At 33.1% G+C, this 22,068-nt stretch overlaps 3 protein-coding genes across 8 annotated transcripts; 1 reads left to right on the plus strand and 2 right to left on the minus strand.

Moving 5' to 3' along the window:
* Nucleotides 1-7,185: 7,185 nt before the first annotated feature.
* Nucleotides 7,186-9,286, minus strand: LOC123218144 (dof zinc finger protein DOF5.4-like). The gene has a single exon (XM_044639390.1). The coding sequence runs from the start codon at nucleotides 8,409-8,411 to the stop codon at nucleotides 7,509-7,511; it is 903 nt and encodes a 300-aa protein (XP_044495325.1). The 5' UTR covers nucleotides 8,412-9,286; the 3' UTR covers nucleotides 7,186-7,508.
* A 2,567-nt stretch (nucleotides 9,287-11,853) lies between these two features.
* On the minus strand, nucleotides 11,854-12,995 carry LOC123219573 (late embryogenesis abundant protein, group 3). The gene is made up of 2 exons (XM_044641579.1): nucleotides 12,794-12,995; nucleotides 11,854-12,710 (listed from the first exon to the last, which is right to left on the minus strand). Exons 1-2 carry the CDS (start codon nucleotides 12,935-12,937, stop codon nucleotides 11,991-11,993), a joined length of 864 nt encoding a protein of 287 aa, XP_044497514.1. The 5' UTR covers nucleotides 12,938-12,995; the 3' UTR covers nucleotides 11,854-11,990.
* Nucleotides 12,996-13,999: 1,004 nt separating this feature from the next.
* Nucleotides 14,000-21,383, plus strand: LOC123217955 (B3 domain-containing transcription factor LEC2). Of its 6 annotated transcripts, none has more exons than XM_044639056.1 (9): nucleotides 14,000-14,202; nucleotides 14,944-15,110; nucleotides 17,463-17,538; nucleotides 17,861-19,335; nucleotides 19,425-19,499; nucleotides 19,878-19,978; nucleotides 20,075-20,121; nucleotides 20,206-20,279; nucleotides 20,731-21,383. In XM_044639056.1, the coding sequence occupies exons 4-9, from the start codon at nucleotides 18,745-18,747 to the stop codon at nucleotides 21,142-21,144; spliced, it is 1,302 nt and encodes a 433-aa protein (XP_044494991.1). In that variant the 5' UTR covers nucleotides 14,000-14,202; nucleotides 14,944-15,110; nucleotides 17,463-17,538; nucleotides 17,861-18,744; the 3' UTR covers nucleotides 21,145-21,383. The 6 variants fall into 6 exon arrangements, with proteins under 6 accessions (XP_044494991.1, XP_044494994.1, XP_044494990.1 ...); XM_044639059.1 differs by having other exon boundaries at nucleotides 14,944-15,015; XM_044639055.1 differs by lacking the exon at nucleotides 14,944-15,110 and adding an exon at nucleotides 15,518-15,609.
* The last annotated feature ends 685 nt before the right edge of the window (nucleotides 21,384-22,068 follow it).

The raw sequence follows: 22,068 nt of genomic DNA on the forward strand, positions 1-22,068 counted from the left end.
TTTAACACTACGCATGTGTTATCAATGATCATCTTAAAAGTTCAAATAATAAGCAATGAACCAACCACAATAAGTCATTGACGCATGTTAAGATAGCTAGATATCTATGGTGGTGGCGTCAAGCTGGAGAGGCCGGCATTGATGGTGATCAAAGTGGCTTTACAAAGCTATAAAATAAAGGTTGTGTTATTTGGAAGTGGAAGCAACGATAATCATATTAAATCTTAACAGGCCTGGCAAAGTGGTTGTTGAGGAGGAAGATACACAAACATTTATATCAATCAAACAGATGATCATCAGTAACTGAATCTATAACTATTGTATAAAGTAAATTAAGATTTCATAAGTATGACAAAAATTCAAACTCAAACCTTTATTTTGAAAGTTTTAATACTCTACAAAATTTTCTAATTATTATTATTGTAATTTATATTTTTTTTTCTCTTGTTATTCATATAAATATATCACATCTGCAATTTGTGCAAGATTTTCTTCTTTCAGAAGTTGGCATTGAATAATCTTAGCTGAAACAAAGTCTGGTTTTTGTTGGAATAGAGAAAGAAGACGGGGCGTGGGGGGAGCCACATGGCCCCAATTAAAGAATTAATTAATCAAAACTATTCAACACCAGTCGTGTGAGACAGGCAGTAAGTATTGGAGAAGAAAATTAAGAGAAGCGATGGACTTGTCATGTTGTTTTGAAATTGTTGACCTCTTGTGCTTCCATGCACGCCAATTTTGAGTAGAATTGGATTCAAACTAAAATTGTTCGAGTTTAATCTTGAGAGTTAAATATTTTCAATATTGAACTCGAACTTAAGTGGTGTTTAGCTTAAAAAGCTCATGAACCTAAAAAAATTTAATAAAAATAAATTAAAACAATGCCGTTTTAATCATTTTTTTTTTCAGATATAGTTTCAAATCAAGTTTGAATAATTTTACAAGGAGCTCAACAAGCTCCAACTTGAACTTGACATCGCTTAAACTGAATTAAATTCGAGTTTGACTCAGTTTAAATCATATCCTAATTTTGAAAATTTTTTATCATTAGCATGTGCTAGGCAATACACAGTGGCCGGCGGGGACCAATTTTCGTTATTATCATTGACTTTGATTTAAACTAATTTAATCTCAATAATGATCACTCAATTAATGGTTGTTGGGGCACATTGTTCTTATTTATAAATTCAATTTGCAGTCGCCTATCTTGGTGTAGATTCAGTGATTTTGTACGACTAATGTCGAAACTTGAAGGCAGGTTCATTTTATATACCACATGATCGTCAACACTGCAGAAATGATATCATAGTATGTACAGCACTGGACCCAAGAAGAGGAAAAACTGAATTCCTCTTGCAAATGAAATGATGACTAGCTACAGCCTACAGGCCATAAACGAGAACAACGACATAAACATTTGATACTCTTTGTCAATTATATATTGAATAGAATATATTCGAGCTTGCTTTTAACTCAGTCCATACTTGAGATCCAGTCCACCACTGTGCTGCAAAAGTTTAGGCTTTGATCACTCGACAAATATAATATAATATAAAAAAACTCACTCTATATTTCGGCATAGAGCCAACACATTAAGCAGGTTAAATTTAAACTTAATATTTAACCAATTTTATAATCACTAATTTTAAAACTTAATTGATCATTAGATTATATGTCATTATATGATTAATTATTATTTTATCTAATTAAATATTATTTTAGCTAAAGGAGCCAGCCTATTCATTGTAGCATTTTATCATCTTTACCTTTAGTTATGATCGAATAATTTTACCTTAACCAGTGTGGAATCTCACTAGTAAAATTAATAATAATGTTTTTATTAGTCATATTATATCTTAAAATTTCTTGACTTTTGAGGGGTTCTCAGCCAACATCATGACACAAATCTAAAGGATTAATTTTACTTTATTACGTTAACTTTGGCTTTGAACATCAATAAAATTATATTTAATTAAAATTAAAGTAATATATAATTATATAATTATATATTATTTATATATTCAAATTATAACACACACCCAATATTGTGAAAGAACTAATTAGTCATGCTAAGAAGCTTCTTATACCCACCAACTACATTATAAAATTGACTCCTTTTCGAAAGCCAAATAGAAGAGGACAGGTAGGGCAATATATAAGAGGAAAATAAATGGGCAGAAACTGAGAACAGTTGTGTTGTGGTGGTGGCGGTGAGAATTATTAATATAATTAGAGAGAATTAATTGGAGTGGTGATGCTACATTTTCATACTCTTCACGCAAGAATAATATTGGTGAAGGTCTTTGGGTCCATTTCATGCGTCAAACCTTCTCTTTCAAGCAAAACCCCACCGCCATTCTTTAGTAATCCAATCTTCATTCGGTCAACATAATCTTGACATGGAAATTTTATAGCAATTACACTCCTAATTCTCCATCGCCTTCTTCAACATGTAAATTACTTATTCTTTCTTATCGTTGGAAGCCAAGATCCAATAGTTTTATGTACTTTTAATTTAGAGATGACAATGGGCGAAGTAAGGGACAAATATTTTAATCTTTGTCTTTGTTTTCATAAGCAAAATTTTTTTTCATTCCCCTTCTATCCTTGGTACGAAGATAATGAGAATCTTTATCCTCTCTCTGTTAGGAAAATTTCTTTTCCCTTCATTTTCCTATCCTACTAAAAAATTTCTCCTCCCCCATTCTCATTTAGAAAATGATAAAATATTTATTTAATGTCAATGGATATTTATAATAATTTAAAATTTTTAAAGAGGTTCAATATATAAAATTTAGGAGATATGTAGGAAATGGGAGAAATCAAGGAGGGAATGAATTGGACATATATTTATCTTTATTCTTGACTGTGAGAACTTTAGTTATCTCTATCTATATCCCCATTCCTATTGAAAAATCTTCTCCCCGTTGGTTTGAAGACTCAATTTAGAGGCTTGATTGTCATCTCTAAATTTTATCCTTTTTTTTTGTTTTGTTTTGTTTTGGTAAATAGTTTTACCGTATTTAACAAGCTTGAACTGGATATCTATTTAGTCTAGACTTAACTTGAAACCCTAATTAGCTTCTAATCTAAGGATTAGGTAATTGACTAAGTTGAGAGGCTTGCAAACGCCAATTGAAGTCAAAGTGAACACAATTCACTACTAGGCATCGAAAGTGGCACATAGATCTTGTGTGATGCGATGGAGTTGCTTTGACAATAAGCCACCTGATAATGTAGTGTGGGCACTGCGTATGGCTATATTTTGACACATAGCAAGATGCAAGAAAGTACATCCAATCGCAAAGCTATTCTTTATATTTCTTATGATTAGAAAATTTTGCTAGATTATATAACAGTAAAAATTATGTATACCTATTTTAAATACATAAGTAAGTATACATTTCATATATATTATCAAGTGATTGAGTGATTTTAAATTAAAGATAAAATTATTTTTAATTATTTAATTACATATAGTATAGTATAGTATATATATATATATATATATATATATATATATATATATATATATATATATATATATATATATATATATATATATATATATTTATTTATTTATTTATTTATATTTTGCCTTAGTTAAGTTAGCATTAGAAGTTCAGACTTTAGAGGCCTTATTAATTAATATATGAGATTGGATTAATCCATATATATATCGAAAAATAAATTCTCTAGAATATTAAGTTTAAACTGCCAAATAATAACCTAATGATACAGCGGCAATAAATTTCATATTAATAATAAATCGATTTTCGTTATAATTTGTACCTGTCATAGACAGGCCTTTGGGACCATAAAAACCTCCATTAAGTCTTGTCCTATTAATTTATCGTATAGCTATGAAGTACTCGATTTACTTTTGAGGTGGGTAGCAGCCTCTTGACCTTTTTATTTCTCTCATTTAATCATGTCTAAACGTCCTTATGCAGTCATAAATAACACCTGAATTTTTCTGTATTGAAGTGTGGAAACAGGGACTGTTGGCAACAGCTTCTTAGGGTGGTGGCCACCGCATGCACCGCCCTTTATGTAACATGTGGTTTCCAGTTGGGTATAATTCAGGGGGTTAGCTTTATTCTAAAATTATAGCAAATATAGAGTAATTATAGTCAGATGAAATGGTTTTGCAGGGCCATGGCTATAAAATTAGTCAAGAGTAGTATAGAGTAATTACTCAAACTTGTCACCTTCACACTGCCTACTAAACATATCGCGATCTATCTCAGTGGATTCACCACCAGTTTGTGTGGTGACTGAAGTGGCAAACACGTGGAGAAGAAGACATTTTGAGAATCATATATACTCATTCTGCTTAACTATGAAGATTACAAAAGCTCTGATTATAAAACGTGATGGCTAGCCATTAGCCAATACTCATGGTCAAATCCAATTCAACTACGAAACCAAGTGACCAAATGATGGGGGAATGGGACCTTCGTTCCAATTTCTCATAAGATATGATGCAAGAAAGTAGGGCCAGCAAGGCGCACTTGTGCATGCTATGATATTTTTCGAAAGAAGAGAAAGGTAGAAGAAAAAGAAAAGAGAAAGAGAAAGAGCCCCCACACTTGAACATCATGTAAATGCAGATGTGGTGTTAAAGTTAGACACTGGATTGTTCTTCCATGCAATTGTCATCAACCTTAACCTCAACCTCATCCTCAACCCACCTCAGTATCATCACAACATTACAAATAAGAAAGGTGTAAAGGACGAAAATTAGGTTCCCCACTGAGAGAGACTCCCATGATACTTTTGCTTTAGAACCTGAGCTATAAATCAAAGAGAACATGGCTGAAAAAAAAAAAAACAGATAAATATAAAAAATAAGTAGCAAATATTCATGTTACCAAAACGAATGAGAAAATAGTAGTTTATATGATCCTCTCATATTCTCATGATGCTTACACCAATTTCAAAGAAGACAAAGCAAATGTTTCTTTCATAATAGAATTATTTAAGAACAAAAGATAAAGTCATGTGTTAAATAAAAATTATCTTCAAAAAATAATCACATAATATAACATATGTGCATACCACATTGTAAATACAAATTAAAAAAAATGCCATGATTATAATTTATTCATAAATGCCAAACACACTTAAAAATATAAGTTTAATTTAATGATATTATATATATATATAATATAATTTAAATATATAAATAATATATTATTATACGATTAGATGTTATTTTAATTTTAATTTAAAATTATCTAATTATATAATAATATATTATTTATATTATATATATATATAATTACATAATTTTACCCTTCAACATAATTAATTGATTACCAAATAGATAATTTTCAATTTTGTTAATGATTGGGTCAATTTTTTTTTTTTTGAGGCCATCATGCTTTTTGTAAAGGTTGCTTCGTCGAAGAAAAATAACAAAAAAAAGCAATGGTTTGCTTTTGCTCATTTAGGATCCTAATTGATGGAAGCTTTAATTTGTCCGCATTTGAGCAAAATATGAACCTTATACTCACATGAAAACGAGTGCCAAAATTCATTTGAATGACCACCAATAACATAAAAATATGGTGATCAACCAATTAAATTATTTTCCTTATAAACAAAATATAATCTAAATTATATAAAATTTTTAAGAACATTTTTTCAATAATAAATAATATAAATGGTGGAATTAATTTATTTTTAAAAAAATAAATAAAGAGAATCAAAATCAGAAAGCTCGAGGGGGGGAAGACTATTTTAATTCATTGCCAATTGTAAATTGTGGTTATCTCACTAAAGTTGAGAGCTATGTGGCTCACCCTAATTGGTTAGATCAGTGTAATTCGTCTTTTATATATATATATATATATATGGTACAAGTTTTTTTTTTTTTTTTTTGAAATCGTTCAATTTGATTTAAACATGGAAAAGCATGAGGAATTTTCGGTTTTGTGTTAGGAAAATGATTACTCGTTCCCCAAGCTCTTTTTCTATATTTGTGAAACCCAAAATTCGTTCTCTCTCTTTCATGAAGAAATATTTCGAAACAAGAAACGGCCTCTATTCTCTTATAAATCTATAAAATTATTCGTAAATTTTATTAGCATATATAAACATTTATTATTTTCAAAGAATCATGAAAAATTAAACCCTAATTATCAGTAGCTTTAATACTAATAAATATTAAGTTTAAGAATAAAAATGTGATAATTTTTTTTTAAAACAACAAACTCACCCGAATTTGATCATCTTTTTGAATATATAAAATATAAATTCAGTGATCAATTCTATTTTGCTGATCAGAGTACCCCTCCAAGGCCTAAACATGGCAATTAAAATAAAGTACAACGTAAATGGGAACAGGCTTTTCATTTTAACAAAGAAGAAAGAGTTTAAAAACTTTAGTGTGGTGTACGGTAAAGAAGTGATTGGGATTGTTGGGGTATCCCAAGAACCCCTCTCACGTTTTTTCATATTTTTATGCTCTGGACAGAGATCTCACCATGCCAGGCCTAAGATTTCCTTTACTTGGAATCCACAATAAACAATACCCACCTCCTCCCGCCCCCACCCACGCCACCCCCCCGCTTCTATCTATTTTCTGGATCATCCACACTACCATTCCTTCATTAATTTATTTATTTATTCATAAGTTAATAATTAAAGAAGCATTCTTGATGGTCAAATGTTACAGGTATAGCTAAATTATTACATTAAAGCTTTTCTGTTCGTTGGAGAAACCTATGTTGTAATAATTCCATCCGCTTTAGGTATGCTTCCCTCCTAATCAACTCAAACCAAAACCATGTAAAACCATGCAATGCAGCTCAGCATAAGCCATTTGATCCTTTACGTCAACCTCAAACAGCATAAATTGAACTAAATAGATGAATGCATGGGCATGGATGAATGCATCAAGGTGAATAGAATAGAAAGGGATAAAAAAAAGAATGAGTAAATTTTAGATCAAAGCTTTTCGGATGGAGTGAAGAAAGGTAAAGTGATGAACATTAAAGATGAGTAGATGTCAGTCGCCCACATGCAACGAAGGGGAACTATTAGCTCCACTATCCCATGCACTCTTGTTTACCTATTCTTCTTCACCTCTTTTACAATAATACTAGCTTTCAATTCTTTGCAAAACAAACCATAGATAATTAAACTACATTTCTTTTTGATGGAAAATTAATATTCATGTACAATAAAAAGCAGAAATAAATTAAGAAAATCAAAGTTCACCAAAACATACAACTTATTAAGTTTAATCAGAATTTCTAAAACAGCAAAGCTAATCTTCATAATTTTCAACCCAGAAAATCTCTATAATAAGCAAAGCCATTGCTGCTTTTCTTCTTCCATAGATATCAATACAAACACAAATGTGAAATCTTTATAGAGATTTGAGGTTGTTTTTTTCTGTATAACAATGGAAAAAATTCCTCAAGAGAATTTATGCTTCTGTCCATTCTTTGGAGATTGGAGGGAGCTGCAAGATACTTTATATATGAAGCTGAGATTAATCAAGGAGGAGAGCCATAACCTGGAAGATCAGGCCATTGATTCCGGTTCAGAGAACCAGAAACAGGGCCAGTATTGTTACTGTTGGCATTAGTGTGGGGGCTGCTGCTGGTGCTGATACTCCACAAAGCCGTATCTGCAGCATTAGGGTTAGTATTGTTGATGAAGCTTTGATGCCAATCATGTTGGGACGAACTTGGAGGTCTTGCAGAGTGAATCAAGCTCTCTTCAGGCGGATGATAAATGGGATTTACGCTCTTCTCTCTATTACCTATCTGGTAAAATTGTGTTGGTTGCGCAAAAGGGACGCCATATCCCTGCAAAATACCCAAATTTGAAGACCCTCCCGTATGATCACCAACACCAACACTTAGAGCTGGATTCAGATTCTGATTAAAAGATTGTGGTTGGCTCAAAGGTTGAATTGCTGCTAAAGAAGACAAGAACCCACCACCTGGAAAGTAAGATCCCATGGAAGAAATTGAAGAAGGCGTAGCCAAATTATTACTAGATTCGTTAGCCCTTCTTGTAACAACCGGACTGGAAGAGAGAATATTTTGAGAAGGTGGAGATGGGTGTGGGTGAGAAGATCTTGAATTTTCACCGGAAGAGGAGGTTTTTGTGCGCTTTCCTTTCCTGCAACCTCCTCCCACAGGAACGTTCCTTAGGGTTCCACCTTGAGTCCAGTACCTTCTACAAGTCTTGCAGAAATAACGAGGCTGAGAGAGGCTGTAGTTATTGTAATAACAAAACTTTGTATTTAGAGACTCGCAACGAGGACACTTCTGGGGCTGCTGCTGCTGCAGTTGTTGTGAATTCTCTCCTTGTATCACCTTCAGTCTCCGATCTTGTTGATTCTGTACCGGCTTCTTCTCTTCACTCCCTCCTCTATCTTGCCGCTGCATCTTTTGTAAAATCAAGATTGAATTTTCCTCTATCTATTGATTTGCAGCATGCAGGCTTTGGTTTAGAAATGAACTCAAACTCAACGTGCGTTGAGAATCTGCACAAACTGCAAACAAACGGCAATTGTTTGCATGCGATCTCAAAAACCCACAACAAAACCAAAACGAAGGTGTCTCAATTATGCAAACTTTCACAAAGCACCAAAATAACAACCAATACTCCAAAATCTCTCTAGATTCTCAGAAAAATACTATCTTCCTATGACACACAGATGCATACAAGATAATATCTACAGTGAGAGATATTAATTCAAAGAGGGTGGTGGTGTACGGGTGTCGGGCGTGGGCAAAGTCCGCAGAGGAGAGGTCTCAATCTGGTATGCAGAAATAATAGAGAGTTACAGGGGGGGATGGATTTTGGTTCGGTAAAAGTACAGTACAGTTAATTATAATAAAAAGGTTCAGTTCAGGTTCAGTCCCATCTCACAGCAAGCCAGAGGAAACATGAAACAAGAATCAAAGAACCCCAGTTCAGTTTCTTGATCAGAACACCAAATACATCATGAAAGAGCCAACTCGAGAAAGATTTCACTGTATCTCACTCTTCTCTTCTGCCCATGAACCCTCAACATAATAAAATAAATATTTAAGTAATAAGTGGTGAAGACCAAAGAAAAATATAAAGATGGAGAGATCTAATAGAAACAGTGGAAGAGGTATAACAGAGGCGGCTGCTGTGGCCAAACAAGGGTGGCGTGGCGGTGGTCAATGGGGGTGGTGGGCTGTGTCAGAACTCAGCTTGTTTCACTTTTTATTTGTCTTTTCTCTCTCATTCCACTTACTAAAATTTCTGTCTTGGTTTCTATTCTCTTTCTTTTTGTTTCTTCTTTTTAATTCTTTCTTAAATTATTTTTCACTCTCTTCCTACCGTTGAACTCCGCTTCGTCTTCCTTGATGTTCACACCCATCCATATTATAAACAGACCATTTTAACCCCCCTCCACAATATTTGCCGAAACTATTTTAAATTTTAGTGACATAGAAATAGTTTAATTTCTTTCAATTGCAAAGTCTTATCATATATCCATATTATCAAATGAGATGGATTCATATTTTTAGATAAATAATAATATAATAAAAATATACATATAATATTTTAAATTTTTTAAAATATATAATATTTTTTAAAATAATGATGTATCAACTAAAATTTTTTATATAATTTTATTTTTAAAATATATAATTTATAATACCATATAATATATGATATATAATACATAAAATTAAAATTTTTATACATAATATAATACCTGATTTAATTAACATTAATGGATGTGCTTCATTTCAAGCCATGACCAAATGGCAAAATGAATAAATTTAATGGTGGACATTTGTGGTAACAGAAGGGTAGTTTGGGGAGATAAAACAATGGGAAGTGAGTGCGGAAATAACATCAGCTGGAGAAATACATAAAGTAGAATGTTGAGTTAAAAATTAAAGTATGAAAAAGTAGGGGGACTGGCTAGTGCCCGGAAGCAACGTAAGTGAAGTGGGGTGACGACGGTGACCGTGACCGTGACCTTGTCCGTTAGGGGTTACAACTGCTCCTACAGCCACCACTTTGTGGACAAACGCTTCCGGTTCCCTAACTCTCCCTTTCTATTTGCTACAGTGTATCTCTGCTCCATTATTCTTTATAGGTACTCCACTCCCTAGTCCCTCCCTTTATTATTATTTATTTTTTATTATTGCGTTTGATCATCATCATGATCATCCTCCTCGTGCGGATTCTGGACCATCCCCTACTTATTTCCCAGTTTGTATAAGACTTTTGTCTGCCATGTGTGGGCCTCCCTATGTCTACTGGGCTTCACTTGGTCCATTTTTAGTTGTAGAATCCATTATTAACGAATTGACATTTTCATGTTAAAATTACAAGTAATGCCATGTGTCTACAATTTTCTTTTTATACAATTATATGTTATGTGTATAATTATATATATATAAAATAATATACCATTATATAATTAGATAATTAAAAATAAATTAATATCTAATATATATTGACACATCATTATTTGTGTATATAATTTTTTTATTAAATAAGCACATTATATGTAAATTATTATTTTATCATATTATATCTAATTATGTAATAAAAATATATATACGTATGATTTTTATTAAATTTAATCATCCAAATATTATAACAGTACAATCTTATCTTATTTGATTAGCGAATTTTAAAGTAAGAAAAAAATAAATAATTATATTATTCAATCACAAATATTTACTTCAATTTGTACAAATAATTTTAATAATTTATCTGTACACATAGCTTTATTCATATAATAATAAAACTATATACATATTTTTGAGTATACAATTAATTACATCATTAAATGACAATATCTACTCATATGATAAAATATCATTTACATTTCTAATTACATATTAAAAATTATGCATACATAACATTACTTATAATATATATAACAATAAAACTATCTCTACACATTTTAAGATGTAATTTCATTTATAAATAATATATTATTATATAATTAAATAATTTTGAATTAAAATAAAATAACAATACCAAATTATGTCCTTAAAAAATATACTCTAAATAGTCTAACTATAAATATTAAGCCAAAGGACTTTTTCTCACCCAAGTTTTAATGTATTCTCGAAGTCAAACTCGTAAAGTTTGAAAAACTCAAAATTCCACTTATAGCTAAATTATGGTTAGAATTTTCTATTAGAGGTAAACGTAAAATCATTTTTTTACTAATAATATTAAAACAATATAAAATTAATTATATTTTCCCCCTTAGTTTTTAAAACTAACAACTTTACTTTTGCATCAAGTTTTTTGACTTTGAAAAGTCACATTCCCCAATCTCCAAATTTTTTTTCACCTCTCTAGCCACCATCTCCAACACCAATGATCTCCTTTCTTCACTCTAAACCGTTGATTGATTGCATAGAAAGCAATTTAGAATAGATCTTTTTATCAAAAACGAAGAAATTCACTCTATAATGCTTCTCGTGCATCAATTAATAGTTTAGAGTGGAGAAGAGAAGTCGTCGATACCAAAAATGGTAACCGAAAGGGAAAAAGATCTTAGCCTAGGATTTGGGGGTAAAAATATGACTTTTTAAAATAAGAAAACTTTAAATAGAAATAAAATATCAGTTTAAAAAATTAAGAGAGAAAATATAATAAATTTTATATATTTTTAATATTATTAATATAATAACAATTTTATTCGTACCTATAACAGACAAATTTTAACTTCAATTAACTATAGAGTAAGAGTTTACTAACGAGGAAGGCTTTAAGTATTTTGAACCTTGCAGGACTTTGGAATCATATCAAAACGTGGGTGGGAAATAGTCTTTTGGCCTAAATATTATTAATCTTTCAATCTTTACATAAATATTGTAAAAACGAACAAGTAAAATTATTATTATTTAACTTGAAAATAAGAACAAAAGTAGTATCATCTACCATGTCGTGAGTTGCACCAAACCCACCTCCAACTTATTTGCAGCTAATTAACAAAACAAAACATTTAATTAATATTTCTTCTTCTTATTCTCATCATATCCTCCTGCTCGTCTCCTCAAATCATCAACATTTTCATCTACTTTCTTCTCTTTATAAATGTCGTCGTCGTCGTCGTCGTCTTTGCCAACTACAGCCTCTTTAATCTTCTGTGTAGTCTTTTTGGCGGCGCCCCATGCGCCTTGCATTGCTTCTTTTGTTTTTTCTCCTATATTCTGCATCGTCTCCGCCGCCTTGATTGTTCCAACCTTGGTCTTCTCCACCACCGTCTCTGTAGCCTCTCCGGTCTTCTTCTTCACCCCTTGCGCGTCGTCTTTTGCTTTCTCTTTTGTGTAATCTGCACTCTCCGCTGCTTTTTCCGTCCCTTCTTTGGCTTTGTCTTTTGTCTCATTGGCGTACTCCTTTGCCTTCTCTTTCGCGCTCTGTGCAGTCTCAGCTGCTTTATAAGTTCCTTCTTTAGCCTTGTCTTTGGTTTCTTCTGCATACCCTTTTGCCTTCTCTTTAGCGCTGTTTGCAGTATCCTCGGCTCTGTAAGTTCCTTCTTTGGCCTTCTCTTTAGCTTCTTGCCCGTACTCTTTTGCTCTCTCCTTCATTTCCTGTGCACGTTGTTTAGATCTTTCCGTTGCGTCTTTCAGAGCTTCCTTTGCTTCATCAGTCTCATTCATTGTTTGCCTTGACTCGTAGGGCATATCAGCCCTCGAGTCTCTGGCCCTTTCCACTGAATCTCGGCCCTGAAGTTGAAGAATCAATAAAGAAAACAATTAATCACTAAAAATTATTAAAAAAAGAAGGTGAATGGCCTCTAAATATTTACCTCATGATTGTAGTTATAATTTAAGGAAGGAGAAGAGAAGCAGACGCGGGAGACTCTGCGAGTAGATAGAGAAAGAGAAGAGGTTTTCGGGAAACCTTTAGAGAGGTTGAAGATGCCGCCCTTGGTTATGGAGATGGAAGTCATGGTTAGTCCGAATACGAATGTTGAGTATTTCTCTTCTGTGTTTTGCCCTGCTCTTTGAAATCTGGTAATGGCAGCGTAGCATGGCATGGTAATAAAGTGTAAACTATGAAGAAGGTGGCAACCTATTAGATAAACGCGTGGAGTATTTCGCCACGTGGCGAGTACGTTGTTTGCCTCCTTTTTGGGTGGTATAGCTAGTCAACACGTGTTCTTTTATCGTTTAGTAATATTTGATAGTTCACTTTCCCACCCAAGATTTGGAAAAAATATATTTTTCACCCCCTTATTGCATGTATTACACTTTTTTCACTCAAAATAAAACTTTGATAATGCTTTAAGGATAAATTAATAATTTAGTCGTCCAAAAATTTTGAAAAAATTTTAAAAGCTTCTTTGTAAATTTCACCTTTATATTTTAAACATCACAATTTAACTCTTTTACAAATTTAAAAATTTACAACTCAGTCTCTACAATTTTAAAAACCTTGTTGATATTCTAAACAATCACAACTTATTGATTGTTTCATGAACCTCACAAATGATCTGTCAACACACATATAGACTTAAAGACTCTATCTATTGTGATTAGTGGGTGAAACTATGATAGTGATAATAAAGGTGGTGAGAAGCAAGAAAATATTGATACAAATTTGATGATTGATGGGGATACAGTAATTTTGCTATTTTTGGGTCATAATGATAATAATTTAATTTTCTGACGGCATAATTCTACAGTAAAAATTCAATTTTGGGTGAGAAATGTGATTTATGCATCCAATAAGACAACGCAATCTACTATTCACTTAGATTGGTCTTTTTGGTAATTCTTTACCTGGAACAAATAATTAGAACCCACGGACTATCCAACAAAATCTAGTAAAATAACGAGATTAGTAAATTAAAAAATACATTAACTTACTATTATCATTGATTAATTTAATTTCAAAATGTTAATCGCATTAAATTTTGGTAAATTGCGGTAGATTATTAGCTGAGAAGAGAATAGACTCTAATTATTGTACAGAGGTTGTTTGGACTACTTGACTAATATATATCCATTACGGCGGATAAGTTTGTTTGGGTTGATCCGTTAATTCCAGGGCCCTTTTCCCTGACCCTGACTCATCACATGTTTGATTTCTAGAGTTTTGTGTGGACAAGTGTAAAGCTTCTGCCTATTATGGCATGGTGTTATAGACTGGAAGAGTACGTTACACAAACCAAGTGAAGTTGGAGAAGTTTTTATGGCCACCAGTTTAGGTTAGGTAAGAATCCCAAAACTTCCTTTTTCTTGTTGGTTTGTTTTCGGTAAACCTGTTTTATAATATGTATCATATATACAAGTAGACTTGAGGAGTGCATACTTTTAATAAATAAAAGCGTTTAGTCAGATTGGTTTGAAGTAATAACTGCACATTTTGATGTTGAAGAAAGAAATGGAAGCTGTAATTTATATTTTTTTCGAGATTTACTGCATTATATGTGCTGAGTTTTATACCTTCATGATCAATTAATTAGGTATCTGGAATCACGGTGAATGCAGTTATCGCTTGTTGGGTCGTTATCGCTTGACTAAATGCAGTTAAACATTATGCGTTTGCTGGGATTTGACAAGGATTTTCTTCAATGTCTCTAATTAAATGATATAACAATTGGAGGATGTTTTTCCAGGAAACTGGGACAAATTTTTTCTCATGGATATACATTTAAGTTACTCCAAATGCACCGTTGGTGGATTTGTTTTAGAAGGAAAAACGATTAAATATTGAACATAAGTTCAAACTCAGCATAATATGTTAATTGTTTTGCATTCCAGGATAGTTTAGGATATTTAGTCTTTGAAGTTATTAAAATTAAGAAGGAGAAGAAGACGAATTCGATGTATTCAATTATATTTCCAGCAATTATTTCTATATTCACCATCTAGAAATCACTGACTCGTATAATTAGTATTGCAATTTCTGTTCAGTACTAACTAGGAGTCCTTTTTGTAATGTTATATGCAGCCTGCTAGCATTATCAAGGTGGATTGGAGTTTCTTGTGTAAACTTGAGGGTTGGGTCTAGATATGGCTATTAGTAGGCAAATCTCTTCTCCTCGGCAATCCCTTTTAGATTACATTGTGTCTCAAATCATGTTGAAATTTGCATATGCCGTAGCTAATATAAATTTGGTAAAGTTTCAGTTTAGACTGTAAGTAAAATTCTACGCTTGCAGTCAGTAATCTGTTAATTGACTTTTGTCATCATCATGGCTGTTGCCATTGCCATCACCATCATTTTTGTCTGCCCAACTTCTGTTTGGTTCAACATTGTTGCTGTTTTGAAGCAAACAGAACCTAGAATTCAAGCAGCACTATTCTATCCTAAGTATGATCCTAAAGGAAAATCAGATTATTATCACAATTACATTGCATAATCAAGAAAGCCAATTAATTTGGAAAACCAGAATTAAATTTAAGGTTTTTTTTTTTTTTTGAATGTAGTCTAGAAATTCTGTTTGTTGACTGCTATGGCTTTAAGTTTGATATGACTGTCCAAATCACATAGTGATTTGTTAATGTTGGTGTATTGGTTATAGATGCTGGTGAAAAGGAAAAAATGATATAACTTTAACACTTTCGCAAATGATCCTCCGGCATTGATGAGATGGTGATCCTTACCACAATTCTGGTATTTTAGTTATAATTTAAAAGTTCTTATTTCTTTGTATAATCCAGAACTCTTGAAAGAATTGGATTTTGTTGAACTAATTTTAGATGAATGAGCTCCTGCCATGGCTTCTGCCTAATTTGATGCTTCTAGAAGGTCGAGGTTTGGTGGACTCCGTTTGTTTCTTGAATGCAGGATTTGTTTGTCAATTTATGCTTTCCAAGAAATGACTCTGTAATTTCAGTTTCCAAAGTACGAGTAACAACAACGGATGTGCATGATAAATTGATTCTGCCTTACTCATATTGTCTTTACAGAGCAAAAGTTCCGTGGCTCAACGTGATCTGCGTTTCTTCTTAGTCATTGACAGCTATTGATCCCACTTAGGCAGGTGTTATAACCCAGGCTGGTCTGTAGCATGCAGATCATCTTTACCGATCTATAAGTGATGCAAGAGTCTCTTCACAAATCCATCCATCACTACTTTTATTGCCTGTAGCCATTACAAAGCTTTTCTTTTCTTCTCATAACCTCCTCCACAGATTTTTACTTATTATACCTCTACAAACACAGAATTTCTGAGTTGCTCAATAAGCCAGGCATCTCTTTTGCAGGTTTTGTCAATTTCAGTTGCATATCAGTAAAGCAAGTTGCTTTTATGATAGTCATCGCTATCAAAATATTTTGTTTCTTTCCTTTTCACTTAGTTAGACAGTTATGTAACTTTTATATTATCAAGTTCTCTTGTATGCATCATATAGATTTTTTAAATGATTGCTGCTACTTACCTTATAATGGTTAATAAATTCTTGTTGGTAGATTCTATCTCTATCCTTCCATCAAAGTCCAGATTCTTATAAATCTTATATTTAATTCATACATGAAGATAGTTATATATTTGATCAAAAGTTAAAGAAATTTTCATTTTCTTTCTGTTTCCAACCAACCCTTTTTTGTGTTTTAACTGTTTCTTTTGTCCACTGTAAGTACTTAATGAAAAACCTATGTTTCATGGCTTTTTTTTTTTTTGCAAGAAAAAAAAATTGCTAACATCTTTTTCTTCCTTGATGGGTTGATTTTGATACTTAATGGTTTATATTTCAAATTGGCACTAAAGCGACTGGTCTTTGCTTTCTTTATCTAGAGGTTTTTAACTTAAATTGTATTTACTGTTGACAGCATACTAATTGATACTAATGTACCAAATATGCCTTGTGTAATTATTTTTCCTTTTGGCACTACCTGAGGAGAAAACTGTAATCAGCTGAGCAATAGTTGACTCCAAATTTTCTTCCTTTTGAGTATATTTATTCACTAGGAGCTAACTTTGTGATATACGAAGCTATTCTAGTTACTGTACAAACTGAAGATATATTTGTTCAACTCTTATGAATGGAATTAACCTATATGGTCTCCTAAAGCATATAAAAAATATTGGATTGTTGTTTTCGAAATAAGACAGTGATAAAATCTTCTAGGTCTGTCGTCCAGAGGGAAAGACAAAACCTTAGTTTGATCATGATCAGTGTTTTCTTTTTTTATTGATATAGTGGTCTGGATGTTCTAATTATGTTAATGAAGTAGCGCCATGGGATGCAGGGAAATTATGGTGCAATTTTGATAATTTCTATGTTACACAATGATAATGTTCCACTAACAAATGCTTTGATGTTGGAATTGTTATGTTTTCTGTCTCTGAATTCAAATTTTCTAAGCAGACAAGTTTTCATAAAATCATTATTTTGTTTTTCATTATAGCTTGTAAGAGTATGATATATGATACATGGTGATTTCTCTTTTGCAGGCTGCAGTTGTAATGCATATATAGCATAGGTAAATAAGTGAACTTACAATTTCTCTTCTATATTATGCAGTTTTTAGCAACTTTGATTAGTGGTTCACCTGCTGGAAACAATGAGAAGCAAGGAACTTAAATCACATGCATCTGAGGTGAGATTTTTCTACCTGAACATGTCATTTACTGGGTATAATTTCTGCCAATTCATAATTAAAGTCTTCAACATCTCACTGCAGAAGATTGAGTAAACAACTGTTGTTTAAAATTTTTTATGTTTGTGCTCCTGCCTTCCTCTCTTCTCAGTTTTAGGGAAAAGGAGAGGCCTGTGATTCCACTAGGGAATTATTTGTACACAGTTTAGTATAAAGTACTTAATTTTTTTTTTTTATCAGTAATAGAATATTATACGCTGTGTTCCCTTTGTTTATGCAAGGCATTTTATTTAGTTTGCTAAAAGAAAGAGTTTTGATGCAGGGTGACTTTGATCCTGGAGGAATGGCCAAACTGATACCTAACAAGGCATCAAAATGGCAATGCCATAGAGCAGAGGCACAACCAGTTTCATCTTCTTGGGTTTCAGCTGTTCTTTTTACTCACATTCCAAACATTACTTCAACCTTTTACTCACATTCCATACATTACGTAAACTTATAATAAAAAATCTAAATTACAATCAAACGCTTAAATAAAAACATAAAAAACAATCTTAAAACAGCTTAAACCAATAAAATAACCTTTGATATTACCTTGTTGTCTGTTTAGTATGAGAGGCAGATTTTGAAGAAATAAGCAGTGGCATATAATTTCTCATATTAACTTTGTGTTGTGTGTTAGAGGCTAGAATGAGTTAATGGGATGAGGCTTTAGGTGCATGGTGTTCTGTGCAAGATGAGCCCAAGCCTGCCACATTTAAGGGGAGGGTGGCGCCAAGTTTTTGAAGCCAACTATATCTCCTTCTCTTACTGGGCAGATGGGTATCCCGAAGCCACCGACCTCCCACCATTTGTCACCAACGCCTCACCATTGGTCTAACCCACTCTTTCTCCTCATTTGTTCACTTCACTTACAGCTTCTCACTTTAATTTGCTCAGTTTTTTTTTACCATTCCATGGCTTTTTCTCTCTCTACACCGGCTCTTCTGCACCACTTGACGCGTTTCGCTTGCTTTTTGGACACCTGGGCTCTCTGCACTGGCAACATCTTGCACCACCACGACCTTCTTCAACCAGACTTGCACTCACTACATATGCTGCTAGTACTCCTTATACACTCAGACAGACACACTTCTGCTCTATCCAACACTTCTTTGATCACCAACACCCCCAACCCAAAACACAGCCATTGCGGCATTTATATAAATGGCTAACAACTTTTCTTCACAACCTAGCACCACAGCCACTTCGGCCATCATGAACATGAGACAAACAAACATAGCTTCTCAAAATTCTCAGTTATCTAACTCTGAACAGGTGAACTTCCGTCCAACATTGCCTGCAACACTACCACAGTACTTCTTACCACCTCAGTGTTTGCAACCCTTTCATCAAAGCATGCAATTTTCCTGCCCATACCCTCCAGAACAGGCAGCCACTCAATCTTTTGCTGCATATCCTGTGTATCCTGTGTGGTATGGACAAAACAGGATCGAAATTGGAGCTGCTAATGAGGTATCTGCGGGATCGTGCTCTTGGCAACCAAATAATGGGGTGATGAAGGAGCAACAAAGAGGGAGTTTAGATGCACAAAGGACTAAGATTGCTAGGATTAAGAGAAAACTAGCACGCCAGAGGAGTCTCAGCTTGCAGAGAAATGCTTCTTCAGGAGGTTCTTCAGTTGTGTCTCCCTCAACTCATATGGATGCAAGGAGACTTGCATTGTATGGTGCTGACACCAATAACAACACCAAAACTAACAGAGATCTGTATAACTTCTGCACTCCAGATAACAAAGTGAGTTTGTGAAAGATCTTACTTGGAGATCTCAATTTTTGTTAGTTATCATGTTCTTCAATGGGAAATTAATTTGAATTTTCATGCAGAGATTGAGAGTGTTGCTGAGGAAGGAATTAAAAAACAGTGATGTGGGGTCTCTTGGAAGGATTGTTCTTCCAAAGGTGTGGTTTTTACAATCAATTTAGGTGTGTTTTAGGGCCGGCCGTTGTTTGTGTAGTCAAATATTTCTTGTTTTGGTCTTGTTTTTCGCTATATTCTGGTTTCCATTCCGAGAAAAGATGATAAGAGAAAAGAAGTACACTAACGAGCCAACCATCTTCTTTCATTTGATTTGTTTTATTGATCACCACACCACATCATAGTTATGATCCAGTCTGCTGAATAACCCCCCTTCTGACTTCTCGATTCTTGCACACAAAATGAAGCAAAAAGTAAAAGGAAAGATTATTACTACTCTTTTAACAATAGCAATTATTTTTATCACTGTTTCATTACAATATAGTCATCTAATGTGTTCATTCTTTGCATTGTTAATCCAGAGAGAAGCTGAGGAGAATCTTCCAAGCCTCTCTGATAAAGAAGGAATTCAAGTAGTGATGAGAGATGCCTTCTCTGAGCAATTCTGGACTCTTAAGTTCAAGTGGGTACCATCTATATCAACTTTTGTTTTTTCTTCATTTGATTTGTCTTTGAAACTGCTACTTGATGATAGAGTTTTGTCTGTTGTTAAACGCAGGTACTGGTCTAATAATAAAAGCAGAATGTATGTTCTTGAAAATACAGGTAAGTCCCACTTAATGAGGGAAGTTCATATCTAGAATTTCTCAATTTTTTCAAGCTCAGAATTTTCTCTTTTTCAATCTACAGGAGATTTTGTAAAGCAAAACAGGCTACAGATAGGAGATTCCCTCACTCTTTACGAGGATGAGAGCAAGAACCTCGTGAGTTAATCTTCCTTATTACCATACTATTCAGATTTGTTTGACAATTAAAGTTGCATTATGAAAATGCTAGAACGGTTAAAACGTTTGTTCAAGTGGGCGGCAATAGTCCTCTTGACCTCTTCTGTATTGATGACGAAATTCTTTGGCAGAATGTGAACACAAAATGACAAAAAGAAACAGCTCTAAAATGGACAAAAAATTTGACTGTTCTATTTACATGTAGCAGATGATGTGTTGGTAACACAATTCTACATCTGCCCTTTTAATAAACAGCTAGGATGAGCACCAATTCTGCAGCTTTTTGTAAGATAAACCCCACCTGCAATGCATGGAACATTAGCCTTATTAGCATCAACCGTTGTATATCTCTTTTTTGGGTGCTTCTCTTTTTTACTGTGTAATCTTTAACCTGTGTTTAACAATGAATTTTTTTCTATTTGAGGGGCAGTATTTCTCCATTAAGAAGGTGGAAAAACTGGGTAGATTAGAAGCCGAACCATCATCATCATATGAACAACGAAATTATATGAACCACAACTGCTCATACAACTATCAAACTCAAGCTATGCCGCCAGCTAGAGACGAGGAAGAAGCGTCTTTGGCGCTGCTAATAGAACAACTTAAACACAAGGAACAACAAGAAGCATACAACCTCATGGCATTGCCCATGCATGGTGCTTCTTCATATAGACAGGCTGACGAAGCAAATGATGGTCCGTCCAACAACATTACTCACATGGGAATCCATCCCTATTCGGCGGAGGCGTCCGTACAACCATCACAAAACAGCAATAGTACGGACGACTGCTATGGTGGTCTGGGGATGTTACCAGATGTCAATAGGTATAATTTTTTACTTTAAGCATGAGTGACAGCTTCATGCCTTGAGGGTAGGGATATTTTTTCATAGTCTATAGTAGTGATGCCATGGCCTATATGATTAATTAGTTTTCATTTTTATACATGATTGTTTGTGATTTTGGGGAGGATATAGAGAAGATAGAATTTTCCATAGATGGGGAAATTGTAACAAGACAGAACTATTATGTATATTTATGTCAAGATGACAAATTACCAATTTTAAAGTTAATTAACCAAGGTAACTCAAGTAAGTTTTGATTCTAATTTTGAGGAAAATGATCAATTATGATTCTAATTCCACCTATTCAAGGAAACAAAATCGATTTGAAACTAAATCCAAAACCATATGATATATATTAAATTGAGTATCAAATCTAATAATAAAACGGTGTTGTTTTAATTATAACATATAAAAACAAACTAAGCTCTTATCTCTTCATATGTCCCTTTTTTTTTTTTTCATTGAATTGAAACTTTATTTTGATTTATAATAATATTTAAAATTAAACAATCAATTTCCATTTTGCCTTTCTCAAGTGTAAGAATTTGAAATGCTCGTAAATTTGTTTGTGAAGAGAGGGGATGAATCTTTAGGGAGAGAGAAGATGGTCGACAATGGAGGTATGGCTTTGGGTTTGTGGTGGAGTCGGTTTTGAGAGCATAAAACAATATTAGGTGTTACATATTTTTTATATATAATTTGAATATATAGATAATATATTATTATATGATTGAGTATTATTTTATCTTTAATTCAAAATCATCCAATTATATGATGACACATCATGTACGCATCAGTAAAAAAACAACATTTGGGTTTTTTTACTCTATTTATATAATTTCTATTTGGATTTTATTTGTTTTTTTTTTAAATTGACATTTAACCTTTTTATTGTAAATTTTTCCATTAACAAAATAATATTTT

This window comes from Mangifera indica, chromosome 6 (assembly GCF_011075055.1).
Source record: "Mangifera indica cultivar Alphonso chromosome 6, CATAS_Mindica_2.1, whole genome shotgun sequence".
In the NCBI taxonomy this organism is placed as follows: domain Eukaryota; kingdom Viridiplantae; phylum Streptophyta; class Magnoliopsida; order Sapindales; family Anacardiaceae; genus Mangifera; species Mangifera indica.